A 26,345-nucleotide genomic window follows, 5' to 3' on the forward strand; every position below is an offset into this window, starting at 1 on the left:
AGTGAGCAAATGGCTGTGTGGTGCTTAGCTACCTGTTGGGTTAAACAATAATAGCATGATGAAAGACAAATATCAAATAGTGTGTATGCTTATAGCTTCCTGTTTCTTCTAATGTCTTTACAGATTGCAATATTGACCTTGCTTTGGCAATTGATATTTCAAAACCTACAAAGTCAGAATCTTCACTGCTTCTGACACAGAAATTGCAAACATTCCTCCCCAAGCTTTTACTCCAGGTGAAATCTCTTCCAAGTATCAGCTGTAATGCTGGCTCTCCAGTCAACATTAAGTTCAAATTCCAGGTATTGGCACGGACCAAGCAATTTCACTTCGACTCTGAGTTTGAGGACTACAACGAAGAGATCATACAGAAGTTCTTAAAGGCACAGGCTGCGGTGGATACTTACCTGAACGTAGACTTCTTACAGGCAGTTCAGGAGGAGTTTTTTAGTGCAACCTCTGCTAAAGTGAAGGTAACTTAATGGTGTGAATACTGGACAATGGGCACACTGGAAAAATTACATGGTTTAAAGTTTGCTGACTCTGATGCTGATTATTCCAGGAAAACAAAGGGTGGCTCAGGAACTGGTGAATCAGGAATTGGTGAACCTGAAGGCTTGACCTAATCTCTTCTGAAATGAAAGGATTCGTTCCATTTAAGTGAAAGAAAGCTCTCAGTGGAGTGTTTCAGAATCATTGCCTTTATTTTTATTAAGGTGCTGACTCAGTAGAGCTCTGAGCGTGTCCTGTAGTGGCTGTTTGAATATTTCTACTTGCTAAGGTCTCCATGCAGGAGGAACTTCTTAATGAGAAACAATAGTCTTGCCCTTGTAAAATTACATCAGTAACTTACCCCTTGAATGTTACTTTAACATTTATAAGGCAGTCACTTTAATCTGGAGTGGAAAGGCTGTATCATTACAAATTTCCCTGCTTTGAGATGAAAGTTGGCATCCTATTTTTTTCAGTATTTGAACAGGCGTGGCTTACCAACTTAAGATGTAATTTTTTGCATATTTAATATTTTTTTCCCAAAGATTTCTTAAAACATCATTTTCCTATAAATGAAGAACTTGAGCACGTGAAACTTACCGTTATCACATATGGCAAATTTCCCCTTAACCAAAGTAGTTCTCTAGAGTTTGCAGTGAAGCAAATGTAGGAAATGTAAAATAGGAAAGATGGGAAGAAGGGTGCTCTAGCTGTGTTTATCCCCTTGTTGCTCAGAGTTGAGGAGGACTTAAAGTCACTACCACTGGGAGTTTACCAGTGCAGCCTTTTTCTGGGAAATGTTATCCACTGAATGAGTCAGGTCTGAGAAGATTTCTCTTGATTTGGAGGGGAAAGGTGAGGAGAGAAATAGGAAAAGACTGGTAGCTTTTGGGGAACTGTAAGAAATTCTTTCCTAAGCCCTGAAAGAGGCTTGACAGTAACTCTTTGGCCTGAAAAGATAGGAATGTAGCCAATGAGAAGGGCTAGAATTAGTGTCCTTATGTGAGCTAAGCCATATGTCTTATCAGGGAGAGGGTGGAGCTGGATGGTATGGTGTGTTTGTGGGAAAGGGCAAGAGGACCTAAGCATCTGTAAAGAGGCAGGATGGCACCCAGAGATGCACTAGGTGCAGCTCAAACGACATCTAGCTGGAGGTGGCCTTGCAGAGAGAGAAAATTTTGCTTCTTCAGAGTTGTTTTCCACATTCATATATAGGTGAACTCCTCTGGCTTTAGGCAAAGCTCTTCGAGGGATAAGTCACAGCAGAATTGGTCTTCAGGCTAACATACTAAAAATACGGCAGATATAATACAACTAACAGCAGTGCTAAAAACTGATGGGCAAGACAGATCTCTCGAATAGGAATGTTTTCAGGAAAGAGAGGGTTTTGTATTCTTGCTCTTTTTCTATCACACATGTTCCAGGTCTACACAACGTAGTGGAATTTGAACTACCTCATGGCCAATTTTCAGTGCAAACTGTACTTTTTTACAGTGACATACCTTTTAATATCTCTTCTCAAGTGATTCAGTGGTACTCTCTTTATGACAGGTTCTGTTAGTATTTTCAGATGGGCTGGATGATTCATTGGAAGATCTCAGAAAAGCAGCCAATGCCTTTCGCCTCAAAGGTATTACAGCACTGCATTGATTCTCTGGCCTCTTACTGTCCTCAGGCCCAATATATTGCTCTGCTCCTATAAATTCTCTAAATAATGTGACTTACTGCACTCATAGCATTGCTCAGAAGTCACTGGGAGAGCGTTTGCTTCTCCATGTGAACCCATGTTCCTGATGTTCAGAATAATTGTGCATTCCAGGGCATTCACAAGGGTTTTTCATCTTTAGTTGTACTTCTTGAGCCGATCTCTTTAATGTATTAAATGAAGGCTGATATTCTAAAAATTATTTTTTGTTCTGTGGATTATTATTTTCTGGGTTTGATCTGTGTCTGGCTTGTACCTTTCTTTAGCTATACCATCAGAGGCTATTGATTAGAGCCCTTTCTGTCACACCACTGCATGTTACAAGATTCCCTCTGCCTTAAATGCAAGTGGTAGAAAAAGTGAAAAGCAAGGGAAGAAGATTTCCATTTAATAGAAAGAGAGGAACAAAGATTTCCTCAGAGAAACAGCACTTGAGGAAGGGAAAAGCTGACTTTACTTCACAGTACTGTATGATAGAAAGGCCAAAGTTGTATCTACAGTAAGAAGAAAATTTTAATGAATGATTAAAATGTGTGATATAAAATCCAATACAATTCCCTTGTGAGCTAAAGAGGAATCCTGATTTTTATCAACAGGACATTCCTGTCAACAGGAAAGGTCGAATAAATGGAAACTGGAGGAATCCTGAAATCTGCTTGTGCAGATATGTAATTTAGTAGGTAAATGCAGACAGATCATCTGAGATTGGCTCCCAGCTGAGAAAGTGGCTTGAGCAAGCCTCAATTTCCCCTTCCCACTCTTACTCATTTTGGTTGATAGATGATGATAGAAACATTTCTAGAGCGCAAGGAACCTAAGATGCTTCTGATTTCTGGAGTGCAACTCCAGCAGCTAGAGCAGCTATTCTTACTGACAAATGTATGAGATGTTAAGTCCAACTCTGGCATCTGCAGGAGAGAACACTTATACATTTCTGTTCAGGTACTGAGGTTAGCTCTTGAGCGGAAGCAGCAGTTCAGTCTGACAGCTGGGAAGAGAAGTTAATTGGAAAATTACTAGTCTTATTTTTTGTCTCATATGTTGTTCTCAATGGCTCTATTTCTTTTAACATAATGTAAACTGTAAGTTTTAGAGAACTGCTATTATTCACAATCATGTTGCTGATTAAATAAGGTAGTTCAGGCATTCACAAACTTCAATCTACACTTATTTTGAAGGTCTTGATGCACTTCTCTTAGTGGGCTTGGACAATACGCAGAACCTGACCGCGCTTCGTGAAATAGAGTTTGGCAGAGGTTTTGGGTACAATGAACCTCTGAGTGTTGGATTTCCAGAGATTGCAAGCATCTTGCAGAGAAACCTTGTAAGTCCTTTTGTTGTATAAACAAAGGAGGGGGCAGTCTTTGTTTTGTAATTTATTGTACATAAATGCTATGCTACTTTTCATTTTTTCCAGGATACTGTTGCAGAAAGGAAATGCTGTAATGTTCTTTGTAAATGCCTAGGAGAAATTGGTGATCATGGTGTCTGGGGAAATCCTGGGAGGAAGGTAGGATAGCTGTGATCAGCAAAATAATTACTTCATTTTTTCAATGTGTTTTTGTATTTTGTAGTAATTCAAAGCATGCATTCAGGTGCCCATAACCCTTGCCATTAGGACAGATGAAGATAAAATACATAATGTAATCATTTCTCTACTCCATGTTGCTATTACAAAAGTATTTTTGTAATGAAAATCATTCAGATACATCAATATCATTAAGCACTCTGCTTCACAGAATTCAGCAGAAAATAGAGAGGGATTTCAAAATGATTTCTGGTTAACCAAGAGCACTTCTAGCTAACTGTGAATAAGAAAATGGCAACTGCCAAGCTGAGAGTAGAAAATAATAATCCTTCACGAGGTGTGAGACCCTTGTGCCTGATCAGTACAGCACTAATTTACAATATTTCCTTTAAGCTTTTATATTGAGTCTTTTACTATCTATTTCAAATATTGTAGATTTCACCACTTCTATACTGTGCTAGTAGACTTCATTATTAGGGCTTTTTGTATATATAGTCTCTATTTGTCTATTATTACTTTCATTCCATTATTTCTTCTTGTTCTGGGAACATACTAAATAACTTGTCTTTGTATTTTACATTCTTCAGTTGTCTGGTTGCTGTTAAATCCTTTTTTACTTATCAATTAGCAAAGGTGTAGTCTTGTAACACTGATTTCTTCCATTACTCTTGTTGATACTGCTTTATTAAAATATCTAAATTACAGTGCTCAGGTGAAACTGTTCAGAATGTAGACACAGTTGTACTACAGGTGGACAGACATGATACCTTGGGTTGTACAACTTACAGTTTTAAAAACATTTTTTTTGTGGCACAAATTTGTTGCAATTTTGTTTCTAGAAACTCTGTTCTAATTCCTCTGCAATATATATGAAAATATATGTACACTACATAGATCTATATATATTTAACCTGAGGCCGTGAGGTTTGAATCACTTCAAAGTTTCAGTATTCACAAAGTCGTCTTACGCTATCTCAAAATCTTTGTCCTAACAAATGTTTTGCCTTCTTACATTTTTCATTTCACCCTAGAATTTCCTTATAGTACAGTACTTCCTCTTCAAAATCATGAAGAAAGATACTTGATTTGATGAAATAACCCACTAAGCTTTGTTAATCCATTAGGCAGTTTCCTGAAATAGTGTTTGGAACCTTATATTGAATGTTATTTTACTGATTTTCTTCTTCCACAACAATGTCAAGTATGCAGAACTCTGCAGAGAGGCTGTAATAGTGCAGATGGTGGAGCCTGCTCTCTTCAGCTTAACCAGATCTGATTTTCAAGGAATTTTTTTTGTTCGCATGGGCAGAGTAACCTGATGCAAATGAACTTGGTGTGCTTGCAAAAGAGTATTCTCTTATGTTCTTGTCTTTCAGGGAAGTACAGGTTACAGAGGATCTCCTGGCCATCCTGGTGAGGAAGGTGGGATAGTAAGTAAACATTCTTTCCTTCTAAGATGGTGTTTATTGGTTCCTGAACCTGTCTGCACTTATTCACTCAGTCTTATCGATACTAACCTAAAATGTGTTTAAGCAACAAGCACCTGAAGGCAAATACATGGGCTTGATTCTCTGTGTTTCTGAACTTCACCATAACAAATAATAGCTTATAATGTAGAAACAGCGTCAGTTAGAAAGAATCACAGAATAGGGTCTTATGTGGCATAGCTGTAACTCGTATTCTTATTTTCCATGACAGATTCTGCTGATAATTCTTGCAGAAAAGGCCAACCAGTCCCTTCTTAGCATAACTGAATATATTATAACTATCTAACAAAGTTAAATTTGGTAGTGTTTTGGTGTCTTCCTAAATCCTTTGCACTGTGCTGTTCCTGTCAAAGAGTTCTGCATAATGTGCGTATGCCAAAATCCAATCCCTTGGGAGTATTTCTCCTTTTGCAGTCTAGAAACAAAAAAATCTTGCAAAGTATAAGTGGCAGTTTTCTCAGTGCTAAAAGCATACAACTGTGCTTACAGCACTGCACGCAGAACATGAATATCACTCCTAACTACAGTGAGAAGTCTGCAAACCAAGAACCAGACAAGAATTTCTCTCTGTATTTAATTGTAAAGTCAGCATTGGAGTAGTTCCAATTTTCACAGTAGGTTGCTCAGTCTACATTTGCCCTTGGTTAGACTGCCTGCAGGAAGCCAGCACTCTTTTTAGAGGAAAGTGGTAATGGAAAGGAGCAGTTGTCATCTAGAATTATCAAGAAACTGCATGAGGATGGTGCTTTAATGATTTCTTTGGAAAACACTGTAGCTATTTGGGCAGCACCCACGGATGATTATTTATTTATTTTTAAGGTAGCCTCATTTCCTAATGATATAATAAAATTCCACTTGAGCAATTTCCAGAATAACCTAAAAATATTTATCTTGGTCAAGAATAGAGCTATATTCACAATCATTTAGTAGATATGAATGAGGCAATATAAGTAAGAATTCAAATTCAAACCTTGAGGTTGTTTTTTTTATAAAGTGAAAAATGTTCTGAATACTTTGAAATAAGAAATATCTGGATTTTTTTGCCATAGTATTTTGATTTGAAAAATTCTAGGTCTTCTCTTTTGAAGTTGTGAAGGGGTAAAAACATTTTTTTCTTGGCGTATGAATAGATGCACAATAGGATAAGGAGTTTAAAACCTAAAAGAGGGTAGATTCATATTAGACCTTAAAAATAAATTATTTACTACGAGGGTGGTAAGTTACTGGAACAGGCTACCCAGAGAAGTTGTGGATGTCCCATCCCTGGAAACATTCAAGACCAAATTGGATGGGGCTTTTGGCAGACTAATCTAGTGGAGGGTGATCCCATCCATGTCAGTGGACTGGGAACTAGGTGATCTTTAAGGTCCCTTCCAACCAAAACCTTTCTATTATTCTGTCATTTTTACAAAATCAAAATTCTACATTTTTTTTTTACCTTCTAAGAATCTAAAATGATCTTAGAGCAGATAAGTTACATAAGTCTTGCTTCTAAATTTTCTGGTTCCTTTGTTTTGTTTTTCTGTACTATGGAAGGATCTTGGAAGCTATCTCTATCTCCTGCATGCAAAGCCCAAAAGTGAATTTCACATTGTAAATTTTCCCTAGTAAGGGCTAAACATTATTTCAGCCATAAGATAAGAATTTTAAGCATCCCAAACATTTGAATGTCATAAATGCATAGCAGAAAGTGGGTAATAGAGTACATACATAATAGAGATGCCACAAACAAGAGAGGTTGCTGGAAAATTTTGGCTTATAATTGTGTATTATCCAGCTCAGATGTTAGTCGTAATGTGTCACATAGGCAATAGTCAGGCCAAAAAACAAAGGTTCAAACTCCTGTTTTATTCATATAGTATTATGACTCTGTAGTACTTCTGTCTAACTTAAGCTAGAATGTGATCCACGGTGCACTTTTGCTAGTCCAGAGAGAGACACATTTTTAATGAGAAAGGAAAGAAGAGGATGATCTCTGTTTTTCTGATCTTAGGATATCCAAGTTATTTCTTTTGCCTGATAGTACAAGAACTCGTTTCCTCTTTTTTTTCCTCATTTTATCTACTGTTGTAGTTTAACGTGGCAAGCAGCTAAGCACCACACAGCTTCCCCATCCCCATGGGAAGAGGGAGAGAACTGGGAGAAAAAAAAAAGTAGAATTTGTGGTTTGAAATGAAAACTATTTACTAAGGCAGAAACAGAAAGAAAAAATAATAGTAATGATTATATATATATATATTTTCAAAACATTTGATGCACAGTGCAATTGCTCACCACCAGCTTACTGATGCTCAACCAGTCCCTTGAGCAGTGGTGCTGCCTCCAGTCAGCTCCCCCCCAGTTTTTTTTGTTCACTGTTTTTTTTTCTTTTGCATGATGTCATACGGTAAGGAATATACCCTTGGCCAGTTTAGGTCAGCTGTCCTGCTTCTGTCTACAGTCAGCTCCTTGTGCCCCCCTCAGCACCCTCACTGGTGATGTTATTTTATCTTGCTTTAATCTTATCTAATTATTTAACCAGTAACTATCTTTATAAGGACGAGTTTTAACATTCCTTTTTGCTTCTTAGGGGGACAGAGGTCCAGTTGGTTTCAACGGGACTCGAGGAGATAGGGGGTGTGCAGGTGCCAGAGGCCGTAAGGCAAGTATGTCACTGAAGAGTTTCTTAATCTTGTTTTCCATAAAACTGTTTTGTGCTGTTTTCCTGAGGCATGGTTGGGGAGAGCAAGATCTCCAGTTGTAAAAGCATACAACTTTTGCTCTCCTTTTGAGAGGTGCTTTGTGAAACCAAAGTGTGGTCAAGGGAGTTTGCTGACTCACTTATTGTCAGTGACTTTTCCATCACCAGCTCTGGATTGGCCTAAGGTAAAACTACAAACTGTTATGGAATGGAAATAATAATGAAGGCTGTATCATCTTCATAAAGGAAAGTGGTCAATCCCTAAAGTGACAGTAGGGGGCTTTTCATTAACTGTTACAAATACTGAGCTCACAGTGCCTCCATACCAGGCTGGTTTATCCCACTTCTGAAGTTTGTCGCCAAATTTCATCAATGTTTATTTTCAATTTTAGGGACCCAGGGGTTATCAAGGAAGTCAGGTATGTGTTTCTATGTGTAATCAATTTTTCTTTGAGGAGAAGAGTGTTCTGCTTCATTTTAATTCATTCTACCTTGTAAGACAAAAAATTAAACAAGGAAGGAACAGGTTAAAAGCATCAAAGTATTTCATGTGCTATTAATATTATTGTATGAGAATTGATTTAAGTGTGAGCCGTTAGTCTTCTTTGCACTGAGAATTTAGGAGGGTTGCAGTCATAATAAACTAAGTTTAATTTACAGGAACGGAATTTATTCACTTGCTAGTTTAGTCATCTGTCAAGGCAGTAACTCAGGTCAGCCAAATAGCATATTCCTTTTGTAGATATGAATGAGGAATTTTGAGGAAGTGGAAGAGAAGGGGAAGGAAAGATTTTGACCAACATTTATTGTGGATTTAGACAGTTTTTCACAGTCATTACCGGTACTTTTTCAGTATCCAGACTTCTTACCAAGTTCTTCTGCTCTGTTCCTTGAAATAATTTGTCCTCCTTTAAGTATCTGAAACATCTTATTATAGAGAAGGCAGAGTAATTGCTGGTGATTTTGTTTCATTGCAGTTGAATTGTATGGTCGAATTTGACTTATCAGGAGTACAAACTCTGTAATTCAAATTCAGTGAAAATGTGTATTCATTTTGCTGTACTACTATATCCACTAATTTTATTTTAACTAAAAATATTAAACTTTCAGAATATTAAAGGAGTGACTCTAGTATTGTTAACTTAGTAAAGCTGAGGCAATTTATTGATGTCTGCAAGGCATTTTAGTACAGCTATTTGGAGAAAAAAGTGCAATACAGAATATTTAACACAGTGTAGTTTGAAGAGGTCTTTCTGAGGTAGGAAAAGAGTGAGGGGAAAAAGTAAAGACTTGAGTAAGAGTTGTGATTGCTTACTTCTGCTTAGAATACTTATTCACAAAATTCTTGTTTATTACATATGAATTTTTCCAAAATGTACACCCATCTGATTTTTCTTGTACTATATACTGTTTTTCCTCAGGGACTTTAACTAGGTGGTTTTAGAAATTCAGTTCAACATATAACCTGCAAAACAATTGTATCTGTATGCCCTGTCAGACTGAGACTCCTGCTGGTTTAACTGGCAGTTAGAATATCCTCTTGTGCATTATTATTCAATACCTTGTCAACTTTCAGGGTAGTAAAATGACTGTGGTCTTGGCTAATTTCATTTATTATTAAAAATAAGAACGTCACAGTTAATTTTTTTACTTATATCCAGAAATCATGGAATCATTAAAGTTGGAAAAGTCCTCTAAGATCCCTTAGTCCAACCATTGAACCATCCCCACCATGCCCACTGACCGTCTCCCTCAGTGCCATATCTACATGTTTCTTGGATATCTTCAGGGATGGTGATTCCACCGCTTCCCTGGGCAACCTGATCCAATGCCTTACCTGTCTTTCTGAGAATAATTTTTTCCTAATATCCAACCTGAAGTGAGTGAAAACTTCATGGAGAAGACCATGCAGTGGGCATGATAAGACCTGGGGTCCCTACATGACCCAAAATGACTACTTTTTCTCTTACTTCTGAACTAAACTAAATCACTGTTCTTAAAATATTTACATCTGGCCAGTCTTTCTTCCAAAGTATTATGTTTTTACAAAAACTAAGTAGAAACTCTGTCCATAACATAAACAGATGTAGACCAGTGGTTAGGGCTGTGCAAGTGCTGTGAAAGAGGAAAGAGACACTTCACAAATTATTGTTAAAAAAGGAGTATATTACTTGTCCAGGTCTGAAACACTGTGGAGCATGCATAAATGAAATTGTTCTCACAGCTGTCACTCTATTCAGAAGCCTTGTTCTTCATTTTTGCAGCAAGATACCATCACAAACTCCTTCAGGTTTGGATGGGTGTTTAGGGAGAAACTGACTTCTATAAATGGTTGCAATGTGGTGAATCATTCATGCAAAGAGAAGAGAAGGGCAGTGTGTATTTGCATGGGAACAAGGTTGCTCTTTTTGTTGCACAGAAAGCAGAATAAGCTGACATTGTTTTCTTTTAACTCTTTTCCAAGATCAGCCAGAAGCAGCCCTCCCACTTGCATTTACTGTGTTGTCTTTCAAGCTTGCAGTACAAGACTACAGTTAATTTTGTGCTAATTGTACAGCTGCTCTACTGATTCCATGAATACCTTGGCAAATAGTGCTCTCAGAAATTTGGGTGATGTTAACCTTTTGAATAATATTGTTTTAGATTGCAGATATCAGAACTGATCTTAATGGAAGCAAGCATCACATTGCCAAAACAGTTATGAAGTCTTTTCACATGTCCCAAACCTTAAGATAAATCTCAGTATCATAGAATGTCCCAAGTTGAAAGGGAGCCATAAGGATCATCAAGTCCAACTCATGGCTCCCTCCTGTAATTATTCTTATTGTAGTTATTCTTTCTAGCTTTTCAGTATACCATTCACAGTTATAAAATGATTTTTATAAACCCACAGTACAAACTTGTAAGATAGTTTTATTTTGGAATATACATGGATTTTGAAGGTACTGAAGTTGTGAAAAACTGTATAACAAAGTACATCTTAAATCCTGGAAAAGGTCTATAGTTTTAACAATTGTTCTTATTAACTGTTCTTAAATATGAATTCTTTTAGAAGTTAATAATTCTTTAAAAATTATTAATTATTAGTTCCAAGTTGTAATTATTACTTTAAACTATTCTTGCTATTCTTTTTCGAGTTTCCTAAAGCAGAGTCATCACTTTTTTCCCTGATCAAAGACACAAGTGAACTGATGCTAATATGATGGGTTTTTGTTATTGTTGTAGGGTGAACATGGTGAAAGTGGATTTGATGGCATTGATGGAGAGCAGGTAATCTTTCTTTGAATCAAGAACTGCAATTAGAGACACCTATTTCAGGGTTCAAAAGTACAGATTTCTGTACCTTTGGGCTTTAAAACTGAACAGAAATTCAGTTGTTTAGAGAGAAATTTAGTTGCTTGGAGTCGCATGCCTAATAGAGGTTGGATCCTGCCAAGCAGAATTTGAGAAGTACGTTTATCAGAAAGAGCATCTGTTATTTTTTTTTTAATTTCCTCTTTCTTCCTTCTTTGCGAGTTTAGGGAGAACATGGATCTCCTGGATTTCCTGGAGAGAAAGGCAGCCCTGGAAAACGGGTGAACTATCCTTCAGACAAATGTTTTCATAAAATCACATTCTTATAAAGTGTGATGCTATCTGTAATGCCTGTGACTTGTTCTCTAGTACGTTACAGTATCTAATACTTATAGCTACCTGTTCTCTACTGTGATGGCTCCTGTTGCAGATCTGTGTGGATCCACTGACTTAGATCTATGTTCTCTTATCTGGCCTTCCTCTACCATGGATACTGTCTCTACCGATACCAGAATTTCTTGTATTCTTTTTATGAATTCAGGGCAGAAAAGGCCCCAGAGGAGAACCAGGTGAACGAGGAGAACCTGGTCTAAGAGGAGATCCTGTAAGTATATTTCTTCATTTTTGTTATGTTGCACCAATTTTGTGCCTGGATTTCATGATGGAGCTACCTGAGACATGATGTGATACATGATTTGAAGAGTTTTTCACATTCCTAGATAGTGCAGTACTGTCCAGAAAGTATGGTACAATTCAGGAGTTCTGTACTCTTTAGTTGCGGATGGACCGGTCTGTTTTGATATATTGCCTGGAAGCAGATGTTTAAGCCTTAGATCTCCTGCAAGGAATGTTTTATTTATTTATATTTGTTTTTACTGTGAACAACATAACTCTTTTTAGAGGAATTTATTCCTCCCTTGTGGTTCTCATTAAAAGAGGAATTTCTCAATCACTTAAAACCCTTATTAACTGATTCCTGGTTAGAAATTTATAATGACAAAAAGGTTATTTACTTCTTCATGCTGACGTACCTTCTTTGTATGCTCCAGATCTCTGTATATAAATGACTAAAATTTCAGTGGAGACATTGTATTTATTGTATCACAACTTTGTCTTTGCATACGTATTTCAAAGATCTTTTTTTCTGAAGAGTTAATAATATGATGGCTCCTGTCTTCTAAAGCTTATAAAAGAAATCAGGTGTCATGGTAATTTGGCTTCTTTGAGGGATCAGGATTTCATGTGTGTCTAGCGTCAGGTGGCTAAATATAACTCTTTTCTAATATAACTCTATCTGAGAATCGGTAATTAGACACGATCTTAGTTCAGTTTACTATATTCAAACAACCAGAACAACTTCACATTTTCAGGGTGTGATTTGTTTGCCATTAGTAACATATATTTACACCTTTTTGCAGAAGAATCCTGTGGATTTGCAGAAGTGCCTATGTAGTATTCTTGCAAGCATGTTCTTTTAAAATAGCGTTTATGGATTTCTTGTTGGCTTCAGTGATTAATCTAATTAATTCTATTTCCATATTCTGCATCTGTAGGTAGAGTAGTAAAGGTGTGATTACTGAAAATGTTGAGTTTTCAACTTAACTTTTCCAGGGAGATCCAGGGATTGACAATAATATTGCTGGTCCTAAGGGTGAAAAGGGAAACCCAGCATGGCAGGTAAGCAAGTAAATCTGTATTAAAGAAGAATGAGGGTTTGGATAATTGCTAAGTTGTATTTCCTATCTAGTGACTAAGCAGCTCTTTTAATTTTGCCCTTAGTGCATATCTGCAACGCATAAAGGTTTAAAATGAGCTTGATAGTGATTTAAAAAAAAAAACACTAAAACTTTCTAGCAGCATACAAGAAAAATCCACTGTTTTTAAAAGTTTGATTCTACTTAAGTAGCTTTATGTGCATATGTCTATGCAAAATTTGCAGGAAGTAGTAGAAAAACTATGAAGGTTACTCCTCAGAGAATAACTGTTTTGATGACTTTCTGGCAACTAACCTCACTACTTTCTCATCTTAAAAAGTCCAGCTGAAAGACCAAAGTCAATAAAAATGGTTTCACAAAAGCTTTGACAAAATATCAACTATTACTAACTGCTTGATTGGAAATTCAAAGCAAGCGCATGATCACTGTGGCTTGTAATTTCTTACTGTAAATGATTTGCAGATAATGATTCAGCTGTTAGCATGATGCAACCACTTGCAGTGAAATCGCTTAGGAGAAGAATCAAAGAAGGATCATAAAAAGAAAAATGTGTAATTACAAGAAAAAGATACAGTATTTAAAGGTCATGTTCATTGTTTTGTTTTGCAGGGAGACCCAGGACCACATGGACTCCAAGGAGAGCAGGGCCATGCTGGTCCCGATGTAAGAATAGTAATCAAGACAGAGTGGAAATAATTGATCCAAGATAAAATGGGGTTCCCACTGAGAGGATGAATGAATCTTATTTTTTAATCCTACAAAGAAAACTCGTGCAATGAAAAGGAACGAAAATCTATCATTTTAACAGTGAAGCATACATGGCTTCAAATTTAGTAGCTAATGTGTATTTTCTGGTTTTTTTTTTGTTTTTTTTTTTATTGGGAATTTGCCATAAAGATAATTTCAGGTCTTATTCATGTGAAATTACAAGGCTTAAATTCAGTGTAGCCTTTTTTATGAAGCTTAATTGTTTTGTAATTTCATCACAAATGAGTTTATCCCTTCTTCCTTGTGACTGTAAATTCCATGCCTGCTGCGCTTTTTAATCCACTGGCGACTGGAATTTATGAAGGCACCTCTTCTAGTTTGTCAGAAAGGTCCCTAATGCTAATGCGTGGAATTGCTATCACTTCTAAGCTGCAGAACATTCTGAAGGCCTCTAGTGATGTGAAGTTTGATAATCACATTCACTAGTGCTGCTGAGCAGTGTGCAGAGGAAAGTTGTGCAGACCCTTTGGCTCAGAGGGAGAGCAGTGGACTCCTATTTTAGCCAAGGAGCGGCTGATGGGGAACATATGTTACAGAGTTCTGTTGAGATGTCTTCCCTCTGCTCTCACTAAGGGCCTTTTCCTTGATAAAGGTAATACTCATGTAAGGATTTTTTTTCCCAAGTCCATTCTTTTCTTATTTTTACCTTATACAGATGGGATTTTTCTTTGTAAATGATCTCTGGTTTCTGTAAGTTGAATGTATTTAATTATAAATGGTTATTTCATGTGTTTCTCAGTGTTCTGGATGTAATCTCTCATCCCACTCCTTCCTAGGGTGCAGAAGGTCGAAGAGGACCTCCAGGTATAAAGGTAAGTGCTGCTTTATCTGTATGCATCTATGGGTCCAGCCTGAGCTTTTGTTCCTCTTAAAGGAGAAATTTCCATGTGATCTAAGACACAGTGTTCTCAAAACAAAACCAAATAGTAGGGAAGGAAGGGAGAATAAAGTAGAGGATGACATAAGTGGGGGAAACACAAAAATTGTCTTCTGAAACAGATTCATAGTTAATTATCTAGAAACTTACTGTTGGCTTTGTATTCTTATGCATTGTGCCTAAGAAAAGTTTTCTTCTATTTATCCATTTTCATTGTAGTCAGTGTGATTTGATATTATTGTTGATTTTGGTGGAAATCTATTCCTATTTGATTTTATTTATTTTGCAGCTGTCAAAAGCCCAGCATCAGTCTGTAACTAGTGTTCTGTGTTACAATATCTTTACTCTAGCTATGAATGAGCTTGTTGAAATATAATGTTTTTCTTTATATTGATATTTTTCATTCTACTTGTGTGCTGGAAGATGGGAGTATGGCCTTTTGAATATAATTTTCCTCTGGGGATTCTTTCCATAACTACCTGTTTCCCAAGAATCTTCAGAGATGTTTTTATCATCTCTCTAGTGAAAGGAGATTTTCTGTAAGATCTGTAACATTTTGATATAAATCATAACAGTTTTACACAATCCTGACTTATCCTTAGATGGCAACTTTAGATGTGAGATGAAAGCAATTTTTTTTTTCCATCCCCAAGACAGACTGGGCTTATCTCACTGAGTGACCAGAATGAAAGGTGAGGTAGATAAGAACATTTAATTGGAGGATGAATTGTGAAGTCATGATTCTACTTCCGTAGGTGGTGAAGGTGCTCTATCCTCGTGGCCTTGACTTTGTCAGTTGATAAGGGTGATGCAGGAGTATTGCTGAGACCATGGTGTAAAATGCAAAGAAAATAGAACTGACCTCTTGTTCTGTACCTTGTGTGTTCATCACACATTGTATACCAATTTTAAAAAGCAACTACATTTTTTGCTTTTAATTGAGTTTTCTTCAGCAGGAAATTGAAGCTGCTTGAAAGCTACTTGGAAGAACTAAAATAAATAAACATTCTGTCAGCTAATACTATATGCAGACCCAAAATGATTCTGTTGATATGCATATGGCAATATGGCAGGTCCTAATTTCTTTTCAAATCTTTTCTTTTTGTGTGTGTGTGTGTGCATGTTTCCTTTTGTTCTGGCAGGGTGAGCAAGGAGAACAGGGGAAAAAGGGTTACCCAGGAGATGCTGGTCTTCCAGGCCCACAGGTAACTAAAAGTACTTTAGGGTTGATTTATTTTAGCAGTGGAGAAATGAGTTGTGAGTCTTGATCTTTTGTTTTTCTTTTGAAATGCTTTGTTTACTTCAAGTAATGAATATTATGAGGAAAATTCCTTGGCAAATATCCCCTGTGACCCTGAGGAAGTAAATGTACGAAGTTTCTCTTTACATTTATGCATGTGCAGCTTGTAGTGAAATCAAGAAGAAAGTGTGTAATTTAGTCAGTGTATTTCTAGCTTACAGAATATTTTCAAGCAGGCATCTTCAAAATGAATTCATTAGAAATTGCTAGTAATAAGTACAGTCTGTTGAATTTTGAACATACTGTATTTCCAGGCTGTGATGAAATTGTGAAAATTGTATGCTGATTGACAAAACCAAAGAGAAAAGTTTTGTGATTTTAAAAATGTGCTTGGTGGAATTACTTTGAAGAGAATTAGGGTGGTAGAGGTCTTACGGTAGCTTCCAGTTTTAACATGCTCCATCCACTCACTATGTAAGCATCTGGAGAAAGTATGCCTAGTTTGTGTTGCTTAATGTCTCTTTGGTATCGTAGATGCCATGGTGGCTCTCTGAATATGGCCTTCAGGCAGTGACCATCTCAGGTGCTTCACAGAACTTAATTCCTACAGCCAAAGAGCCAGAAGTTTCACCTGTGCATTAAGGCTTGCAAAACAATCTAATCTTCACTGAAAATCTATCAACACTGAACTGACTTTTCTTTTTTATGTTAGGGCCCAAGAGGACCACAAGGGATCAGAGGACCTCCAGGACCACAAGGCATGCCAGGCTCTCGGGTTAGCTTTAAATAATATCCTTGCTTCACAGCTTAAATTTCTGAGGTGGTATTATTTTTATAGTGAGTTTTTTTTAAAGACTTACAGAAAGAAGAAACTAAAAAATGTTCAGTATAGTAGTTAAGGAAACTGATAGTTGTATGAGGCTGAAAATTTTGATTATGCTGAAATTACAGCCTTGAAAATAAGTTCAGAGAGGTGAATAGGAAGTGAACTATAGCATTACCAATCTTTTGCATGGTTGCAATGAAAAGGCTTAGCTCTAGATTCATCTCTCAGTTCCGTAGAATCAAGAGTAGCACTATGGATTGCAGCACCTATAGGTCCTATATACACTGGAGCAGTTGAAGACAAAGTTACGTAATCAGCTTGTCATTGGTGGTAGAGAAGTGAAGTTACTGGAGTGTACTTATAGCTTGTGTTTTTTTTTTTTACTATTGACCTTAGTATTTTGGGGGGGAGGGAAATCCAAATCATTTTGTTCCAACAGTAAGATCCTGTTGCTGTTTGCAGTTGGAGAATTCAGAGGGATAAAAGAAGTTTGTGTAACAGTGTGCTTTTTCACGCTTATTACTAGTCTTCTAATTTGTGATGTGCATTCTATGAAAAATAGTTACATATTTTCTATGGGAACTGTTTTGAGAAAATAATTTAAAAGCAGAACGAAACAAGTAATGCACTAACAATTGCTTTCCACCCACCGAGGCCCAGCCAGTCCCCACACAGCAGCAACCTATCCGGCCAACTCTCCACCATTGTTCAAGTTTTTTTTTCACATGATGTCATATGATATGGATTATCCCTTTGGCTAGTTTAGATCAGCTGTCCTGATTCTGTCCCCTCCCAGCTCCTTGTGCCCCCTCAGCTCCCCTCACTGGAAGGACAGTACAAGAAGCTGAGGAACTGCGGTGTCCCTGGTTCCATGTAGCACTGCTCAGCTACAACCAAAGCATCAGTGTGTTATCAGCATTCTTTTTTTCTTAAAGCCTAACAATAGCATCATACTAGATGCTATGGTGGAAAAGTAAACTCCATCTAAGCTGAAACCAGGACATATCTAGAACTAAGTTATAACCATTGAGCCCTGACCACTGATCTTCCTCACTTGTACATTATGCTGTTGGCTTTGGGCTTCTTATTCTGGAATTTCACTGGTATAACTCAGAACTGGAACATCTGACTCTATCAGCTTTGGGTATGTGCTTTAGCCATATAAAGATGCTCGTGCTTAAACACTGATCCCATGTATATGTGAGTATATATATTCACTTGTGCATTTTTTGTTATACTGAAATATCTATGTAAATAGAAAATAATATTTCATATTAAATAACATTTTAAGAATTTTACTGCAGTCACACAGACAACAGGAAACAACCTGAATGACAGTGTGATACGTAACCTACTGTGGTCCTGAAGAGCTTTGGTGAAGTCTGTTTATGTGCTAATGTCTATACTGATTCTACAATAATTTCAAGTGGCAGTGAATCATTGAGTGTAGTGAGCCCTTGAGCTCTTTACCGTTCACTTTTTTACTGCTATTTCTGATTACAGGCTAGTCTGGGTCCCCCAGGTCCACCTGGCTCTGATGGAAAACTAGGTGCAAGAGGACCAAAGGTAAACACTTTTAAAGTACATGATCACAGCAAACTGACAGCATAATTTCTTCAAGAATCTGACCGAAGAACTATGAACTAACACCTGTGTTGTTCTTGTGGAGCATGTGAAGATTGATACACTTTATGTGAATTTTTAGATTGCATGGTAAGGCAAGTGATGGATGGAAGGTCACACATAGATGTCAGAGCTATGCTAAGAAGTTGTTAGTCACCATGGCTGCTTTTCTGATTGTTGTCATCATGGCTTTCAGTGGGACCTGGCTTTTCGTGAAACGCTGTAGGAATATGGCAGTGGTGTCAAGTGTTTTACATAAGATTCCTAGACTCTGTCCTATGCATTGGAAATGAGTTCCAGTTAACGAGGTGTAGTTATTCATTTTAACCTTTCTTTTCAAAAGAGTCCACCATATAAATTGTTAGTTTTTTTACAGGAATCATTTAGAATATGTGAAGTACTCCATCATACGTTCCATGTGCTCAGTCCAATTCTTTGCTGTTTAAGTTGGGATTCTTGATAGAAGAAAGTTTCATTAAAAACGTGAAAACCAAATAAAAGGAAACTTGCAAAAGAATGAAAAACACAGGCTAGACAACTTGCCTGAGAAATATCCTCTGCTACCAACAGATGCTTCATGCTGGTAGAACTCCAAGTTAAGTCCTGCTTGCATTAATATAACTTCTCCCAAAAAACACTCTTGCCACTGGGAGCTCTGTATAAAAATGGGAGCTTTTTGTTGAAGGAAGGCCCATGGGGTTTAGCTGCATGAATGCTCAGTATTTACTGTTTTGCCCAGTACTTTCCATTTCCACCCCAAGGACCCTTCTCTCAGACACGGTCTGTAACAGAGTGCATTTCATCTGCATCAAGTAATCTGTAAAAAAGCATAAGCACTTTTCAGTCTGGCAGACAAATTTGCATTTCAGAAATGAGTTCTCCTGAATGAGCCAAACTAATAGATGTTATATTTCAATTACGTCAGGGTGAACCTGGTGACCCTGGAGAGAAAGGCCCTGTGGGACTGCCTGGACCAAGAGGCATACCAGTAAGTCTTCCTGCCCTAGTTCAGGGCCTCTGTAGTTAAACACTCATTCAGCTGGATTAGTACAGTTAGTTCCCTTTTTCTGTTTTCACTATGTGGTACAAATAAAATGATCTCAGATTTGCTTCTTAGCTTTTATGGAAACTAGATTCCTTGTGGGCTAGAGATAATCTTTTCATTCAGGTTCTCTATCTGCTAAGAGAGACTGTGCTGGAAGTAGGTCATACAATGGAGAGGCACTGTGGCCTTAATCACTGTTTACTCTCTGCAGCTTTTTCTACCATTTGCTACTGTTTTTAGACTATGTCATGATAGATTGCCAAGTATCAAAAGCCTGGACGCAGTGGTCTAATGGGAAGTCTCTTCCAAAATGGAACTGGATATAAATCGAATCTTCTATTAAAAGTTAACTGGTAGTATGTTCAACCTATGCAGGGCACAGATGGCAGAGACATCCATGGTCCTGTAGGAAACAAAGGAGCAAAGGTAAGAATGTCTCTCAGTCTCCATTATGCAAGCTCAATTTTATAGGACCATCAATACTGATTTAAGAGAAATGTAAGATGTGGCTGCAGTATGTTCCTGATGTTCAGCAAGAAGCTCAGCCTTCCCACAACTTGTGAGAGGTTCTGCAATGAAATAGATGTGGCTGTAACTTCTAGTTCTCTTTCATGAGAGCTTAAGAATGCAGTTTGATATAAACATAGTTCTTTGTCTCTGGTGATATTGAAAACTGGATTGAGAATTATGCTCCCCTCTTGAACAAATGGTGATACATGATAACACACGGGAATGACTGGGAGGGAGCTACTCTTTTGATAACCACTCTCTTCTTCTTTCATTAGAGTGTGTGTGTGTTTGTGTTTGGATATGGGTTTGTAAGTTGTACTTTTTGTAGGACCAAGTGCACTCCATGCTGCCTGACTAGCCACTCCTGTTGGCAAGTGTTGATGAGCTAGCAGTGAAATGTCTACCTCCTTAAAAACATACAAGAATTTGGCAAAAACAAAAAGTATACAGAAAAGAGTGAGATCAAAATCATTATACCTCCATAGATACGTGACTTAAATGAGGTAGTAAGTAATCCATAGTAGGTTGATGGTTGATCATTTGTCTGTTTAAAACTTCTGTCAAACACTGGTAACTAATTTTGGGCTTGGGAAACAGAATTTAAATAAAATGGTGTTTTTGTCATAGTCTGAAAGGTTGTTTTACATCATAGATGCTGTTGATTTTAAATTAAAAAAACAAAACATAGCCAAAAAAAAAAACACCCAAGATTTTGTAATGAGTGTTGTTGGGGAAAAAAATCCCACATAATTTTATTGGGGATTAACATGTAATACATAAAATTACAGTGATATTTCTCCTAATCCTCATTGCTACTAAATCTGGAAAAGAAATGCAGTCTCTGAAAGCAAGGCAAAGGTGTATGGATTCTTCTTGTGAAAGCAGTGACAAATGGATTGGAAACAGTAAGTCAGACTGAGAAATAAAGCCTATAAACTGCTGGATAAGTATAATTGCACATCAAAAGCAATTTACTGTCAGTTCTGGAAGAATATTTCAGTTTCAGAGTGAGATTCAATGAATTTTGTCTCTTTTATGTAAGTCTTGAAAAACTAAATAATAAAAACAACTTCAAATACGGACAAAAAACAACCAACCAAGCAACAAACAAACAAAAAAAGAAGAAAAAAAGACTAAGAAAGGAATAACTTAATAATTGCACTTGGAATGATTTGCCTGTTAAAATGGCAGGCCCAAGCCTATGGGGTCATTTGAGACTCACTGTTACTTGAGTGGCCTGATATGCGAAGAATAACTTTGAAATTCTTTTTGGTTTAAAGATACCAAATACTAAGGAGATCACAAACGTCTGGATTCTTATGAAATCCTTCTTCTTTATTTTGGCAGGGAGAATCTGGATTCATAGGATATCCTGGTCCAGAGGTATAATTAAACAAGCATGTTTGCTTTCATTATTTATTGTTTTACACTGTTCTTGCTTGGAAGGGATTATCTGTCTTTGTCTATATCCTTCTTTCCTACGAAGTTCTGGATTTCATTGATTTTCAGGGAGAAGCTGGAGACCCAGGTGTTCCAGGAGCTAAAGGACCCAAAGGAATTAGGGGTAGAAGGGTAAGAATGATATACCTGTTAAGTCTGTGGAGAATTCAGTAAGCAAAGCCCAAACATCTCTAGTGTTTCCTCACAATACATAAATAAATAAACAAATAAATGATTCCTGCTCCAATCATTTATTGCCATAACCCCATAACCTGGGCAAGAGGTTTTGGAGAGAGTGAAGGCCAAAGTCTTTAGAATTGTTTGTTGCTAGTAATTCTTAGGGATAGTGGTCTATCTTTATTCAAATGCACAAACTGGCTCACAATGTAGTTATAAGGGTTTTTTTTTCTCTGCTGAAATTAGGTGCATGTGTGCAATTATAAAGAATAAAACTTGTATTCTTATTTTTAGGGTAATGCTGGCACACCAGGTTCCCCGGGAGATCCAGGAGACCAAGGACCACCAGGACCTATGGTAATGTATTAAAAAAAAAAAAATCTTCCTAGATAACTCTTGAATTTTTATTAGACTAACAGAATATTTAATAGTGTTTCATAACATATACAGTACATAATCAGCCTGCCAGACATATAGAACTGCATCTTGTCTGTGGATGTGTTCACACAAGAGCATTTGCTGTTGGAAATGAAACTACAATGGTACGATGCTGGGCAGAATTTCCTCCACAGTATTTGATGTTGTTTCTCCAGTGGGTAAAAATCTAACCTAAAAAGGTGAGAAAATTTAAAATGTAGAACAAGATTGTTCTGCTGAAATCCAAAGTACATTCTTATTTAAAAAGAAAAGCCACATAAAATTAGATTTGAAATTACATGCACCCATTTAAAGCTTCAGCTAACCATTCCCTGTTACTCCTTGTATACAGCTAGATAAATTGTTGTATTTTCAAGTGATTTTGATCTGTATTTTATACAAGAAAAGGTTATGTTCTTTATCAAAGCAGGTGAAAAGATAAGTAGTAGGCAGAGCTATCCAAAAAAGGGCTGTTTTCCCATCTTTCTTATCTTGTTGGTGTGATTATCTCTTTGGTCAAGTTTGTATAGCTAATTAGCTGAGGAACAAATGAAGATAAATACAGAATATCTGTGATCTTGCTAGCAGCAGGAAAGCTAAGGGGATGAGGGAAGTAGCTCAGAAAAGAGATGGAGGAATGGAAGGTTAATCTGAGGAGAAAGTAACAAATGTGGAGTTGGGATTCTTATTTGGGGATGCAAGGAAGTATATGATTTTGGTAAACTATAATGTCATGAAGGAGAGAGGCTAAAGTGAAGGTTATGATATGTGGAGTTCAATTCTTTCTGGTTTACCTGACTATTGCACCTTCTGACTTAAGGTTACTGAATATATGCTCTTGCTATACATTTGAATTTCACATATGACAAAAGCTCTCAAGCTGCCATGGGAGGAGAAAAAGCCATTTTCTCTGTTTTATTCCTACTATGAAGATTAAACAACTAATACGTCATTTTGAAAAAAGTTGTTTGGAATCCTCACATTTGCCCTCTTCTCCTAGAGAGAAGGCTGCTGAGTAGCCAAAGCTAGCTAGATTGGCTGAGCAGTCATGATGTGTGTATGGTCTGCAGGATCTCTCAAGGTTGAACTGTTGGGATTTTGCCCTGCAAGAGAGAGCGAACATGTTGCACATCAGAGGTTGAAAAGGACCCAAGCTGCGTATAACTGAACCACAACATTGTTTTAACTAACAGAGACAGCTGTTTAGAAAGGAGATCCAGTTCAGGTGGATACTGGTCCTCAAGAGTGATAGGTAGTGAGTGTTTATAAGAAGAAGGAGAGAAATGTACTGAGAAACAGATTGGACTAGTAGTCTGCAAGTCTTTCAGGAACAGGTCCACAGAAATTCACGCTGAACAGTGTTATCTTCTCATATCTTAAATTTGCAAGTGGTTGTCAGGGAAACACTGTATGCCTGCATTTTCTTTGGACTACAGAGTCATAGATGAAAAGATGTTATCAGAGTCTGATGCTCTGGATCTGTACTTAATTTGTTTCAGGGTGCCAAGGGACGAAGAGGCACTGTTTTAATGGAAGTAAGTAATTAGCTTACATCTAACTACATGCTACTTGGAACTAATTGTTTTAGCCATCATCTAAAGCACTTAACAAGCACGTTTAATTGTTAGGAAACAGTATCCTTTTCAAATACTTGTACTCGCTGTATTCTGAGAGTGGGTCATTCTGCTTGGCAAGTAATCAAGGAATGAGGAAAAAAGTGTGATATTACACCTTGTACAAACATCTACAAACTTTTGGGCCGTTAATGTTCCTTTACTTGTTACCTCATTCACATCAATTTAAACATCAGATACTATTTAGTGTTACGTCTCACCCTCTTGTAAAGGAAGACATTTCCTCAGCAATAGCTGTTCTTATTGTGAATAGCAGGGCAGGATTTCTTCAGAATTGTAACCTGTATAAGATGAACATCCTTAAATAAAGGCTTAATCTCACACTTGCGTAGACAATACCTGTAGGCAATACTACTGCAGGCAAGTTCTGTGTTCTGTAGAAGGGATCTAGTCCTCCTTTGTAGAGCTCCTTCTTTCTATGTGAGTTGGTACTGAAATTCCCATTCTCCTTTGGAAGCAACATTGCACAATGATGTCCTAGATAAGATTATTACGAAAAAAGTATAAAGAATGGCTAAATAGTTGATTCGTATTCCAGGGCATGGCTAAATGCCAACAGAGCATGTCTGAAATAACTGCATAAGGGGCAGAGCAACTGTAAAGATGAAATAGAGGGGAACTGGAATTTGTGAATCTAGACTCCTAGTGAGTGTTCACTAGCTTAGATCTGACCTTCAACTCAAACCAATACTAAGATCCACAGTCTGGGGTGGTCTGGGATTTATTGTTAATTGCTTTTTCATTTTGCTCCTGCAGCCTTGTGAACTTGTGAATTTTACACGAAAAAACTGCCGTAAGTAGGGAGCATCTTCTTCTACCTCTGAATCCACAGTCTTCCTTCTTAAAAGAAAAATCTTCCATTGGAAACCCTGCAGACTGGTAGTTTGCATTAAAGTTCTTGACTGGTAGTTTGCATCAAGTTGATGTTGACTAGTAGACTGTAACTGTGAAAGTTTTTTCAGCAAGTGTGTAAAACAGGCTTACTCTTTCTGCTCATTTTTCCTATCCCTCAATTACAAAAATTGTAACAAATTTCTCTTGTCCTCTTTTAAAATTAATTCTTTGGCATTGTGTCGATTCCCCTTTGGGGAATTCTCAGAGAAGAAAATATTTATATATCACGTATTCTCTAGTTTTGGAGTGTTCATTCTCTTTCAGCATTCTTTTCTCAGTAGAATCTAGAATAATCTCTTTAAACCTTGTCCAAATTTCACTGTTTTGTTTATTCAGTTGTGGTAAAGGAGCATTGTCTCTTGTTTCTGATACTTGTATGAGCTTTGAGTCAGGCTCTTTAATGAACATGAGTGAATATGTCTCTATTTTCATGAATACAAGTCCAAAATAATCTATCTCCTCTCCATTTCTTCACTGCAGCTTGTTCATCAGGTAAGCCCATCAGGCTTCTGCATGCCCATTCTTCATAGACTTGAAGAAAAGGAGCAGTGTTTGAATTGCTGAAATATTCTCACACAAACATTTTGTTTCAAGATACAGACACGTGTCCAGTTTATCCAACGGAGCTGGTGTTTGCCCTTGATATGTCTGAAGGTGTTAGTCCAGCTGCATTTGAAAGAATGAGAAACATTGTTTTGTCATTGCTGAAGACCCTTAAGATCAGTGAAAGCAACTGCCCAACAGGCGCTCGTGTTTCCATCGTTTCTTTCAATACCAACACACGCTATCTCATTCGTTTCTCAGAATTCCAAAAACACAACTTGCTTCTACAGGCAGTCCAGAAAATACCACTAGAGAGATCTACTGGAAAACGTAGTATTGGGGCAGCCATGCGATTTGTTGCAAGAAATGTCTTCAAACGGGTTCGTCAGGGCATCCTTACAAGAAAAATTGCCATATTTTTTGCCAATGGTCCATCTCAGGAAGATGTGGTCATCAGCACAGCTGTACTTGAGTTGAGTGCCTGGGATATCACTCCAGTGGTTATTGCCTTCACTGAGTTGCCAAATGTCAGACGTGCCTTCTCAGTAAGTAGATTGACTATAAAAAATTGAATCAGTTGTTCATTTGCTCAGTAGCTACCAGCATTTAAGTAAAGAACAATCTCCAGATAGTAAGATAGGTCTATAGGGGATGTCCAATCTCCTATTAAAAAGTGTTTTGTTAAAGGCTGCTGTTTTAACAGAGAAACACTGATTCTCACTTCACTATAATGATCACCATTTGAGCTCTTATTACACGCAAATTATTTCTGACTTGTGGTTTTAGGCCAAATCGTAGAATTTCAGTAGCATTGTGTTAATTTCACTTGGTTACCCATGCTATTTCTCTAACCTAAATTCTACAAAGAGCTGAAAGATAAAGTATAAAATAAATGTGCACAGATGTCTCACGTTCAACATTGTTCAGAAATACTTCAGCTAACTTTGGATGATCTATTATAGCTTTGAACAATATATTATGACTGTCTTAAATTGACTAATAAGCTCTGTTAACACAAGTTGTTATTAGTTGCACTAGTTTAGCAACCTCTGTATAGTGTGGAGTTAAACCTTTAGGAAAAAATGGTGATTTTGTAATGTTCAAGGGCAGATAGAATGCTCCAGATGGCAACTGAAAAAGTCTTCTCTATACCTGTTCAGTATTAAAATAGAAATGAAACCACCAAGCTAGGGACAAAGTCTATTTCAGAAGAGAATTAGTAATTATATTAAAAACAAAGAGTAAACATGATCTGTATTTTTTTTTATGTTACTTTTGTGTTTGCTTTAAAACCTAGATTGATGATACTGGAATATTTCAATTATTTGTTTGGGAAAGACAGCAGGATGAAAGTTTGGAGAGCATCACACATTGTACGCTTTGCTTTGGTGAGACGTTTTACTTACTCCAACTGTTGTATTAGTCTTTTTATTCTTTCAGCAACAAATCC

At 37.1% G+C, this 26,345-nt stretch overlaps 1 protein-coding gene across 2 annotated transcripts in view; it reads left to right on the top strand.

Moving 5' to 3' along the window:
* The window catches only part of COL6A6 (collagen type VI alpha 6 chain), a 52,768-nt gene that overhangs the window by 21,598 nt on the left and 4,825 nt on the right, over positions 1-26,345 (top strand). The window contains exons 10-35 of one of the 2 annotated variants that reach the window (XM_021387718.1): positions 124-473; positions 2,044-2,122; positions 3,376-3,521; positions 3,615-3,707; positions 5,102-5,155; positions 7,782-7,853; positions 8,285-8,311; positions 11,118-11,162; positions 11,414-11,467; positions 11,728-11,790; positions 12,798-12,863; positions 13,511-13,564; positions 14,446-14,481; positions 15,689-15,751; positions 16,499-16,561; positions 18,116-18,178; positions 19,161-19,223; positions 19,656-19,706; positions 21,138-21,173; positions 21,300-21,362; positions 21,702-21,764; positions 23,324-23,359; positions 24,215-24,251; positions 24,833-24,844; positions 24,947-25,440; positions 26,193-26,283. In XM_021387718.1, coding sequence (XP_021243393.1) covers positions 124-473; positions 2,044-2,122; positions 3,376-3,521; positions 3,615-3,707; positions 5,102-5,155; positions 7,782-7,853; positions 8,285-8,311; positions 11,118-11,162; positions 11,414-11,467; positions 11,728-11,790; positions 12,798-12,863; positions 13,511-13,564; positions 14,446-14,481; positions 15,689-15,751; positions 16,499-16,561; positions 18,116-18,178; positions 19,161-19,223; positions 19,656-19,706; positions 21,138-21,173; positions 21,300-21,362; positions 21,702-21,764; positions 23,324-23,359; positions 24,215-24,251; positions 24,833-24,844; positions 24,947-25,440; positions 26,193-26,283 — 2,274 coding nt within the window. The remainder of the gene's footprint in view (positions 1-123; positions 474-2,043; positions 2,123-3,375; positions 3,522-3,614; positions 3,708-5,101; positions 5,156-7,781; positions 7,854-8,284; positions 8,312-11,117; positions 11,163-11,413; positions 11,468-11,727; positions 11,791-12,797; positions 12,864-13,510; positions 13,565-14,445; positions 14,482-15,688; positions 15,752-16,498; positions 16,562-18,115; positions 18,179-19,160; positions 19,224-19,655; positions 19,707-21,137; positions 21,174-21,299; positions 21,363-21,701; positions 21,765-23,323; positions 23,360-24,214; positions 24,252-24,832; positions 24,845-24,946; positions 25,441-26,192; positions 26,284-26,345) is intronic. The other variant, XM_021387719.1, reaches the window with a different exon arrangement.

This window comes from Numida meleagris, chromosome 2, assembly GCF_002078875.1.
Source record: "Numida meleagris isolate 19003 breed g44 Domestic line chromosome 2, NumMel1.0, whole genome shotgun sequence".
Lineage (NCBI taxonomy): Eukaryota > Metazoa > Chordata > Aves > Galliformes > Numididae > Numida > Numida meleagris.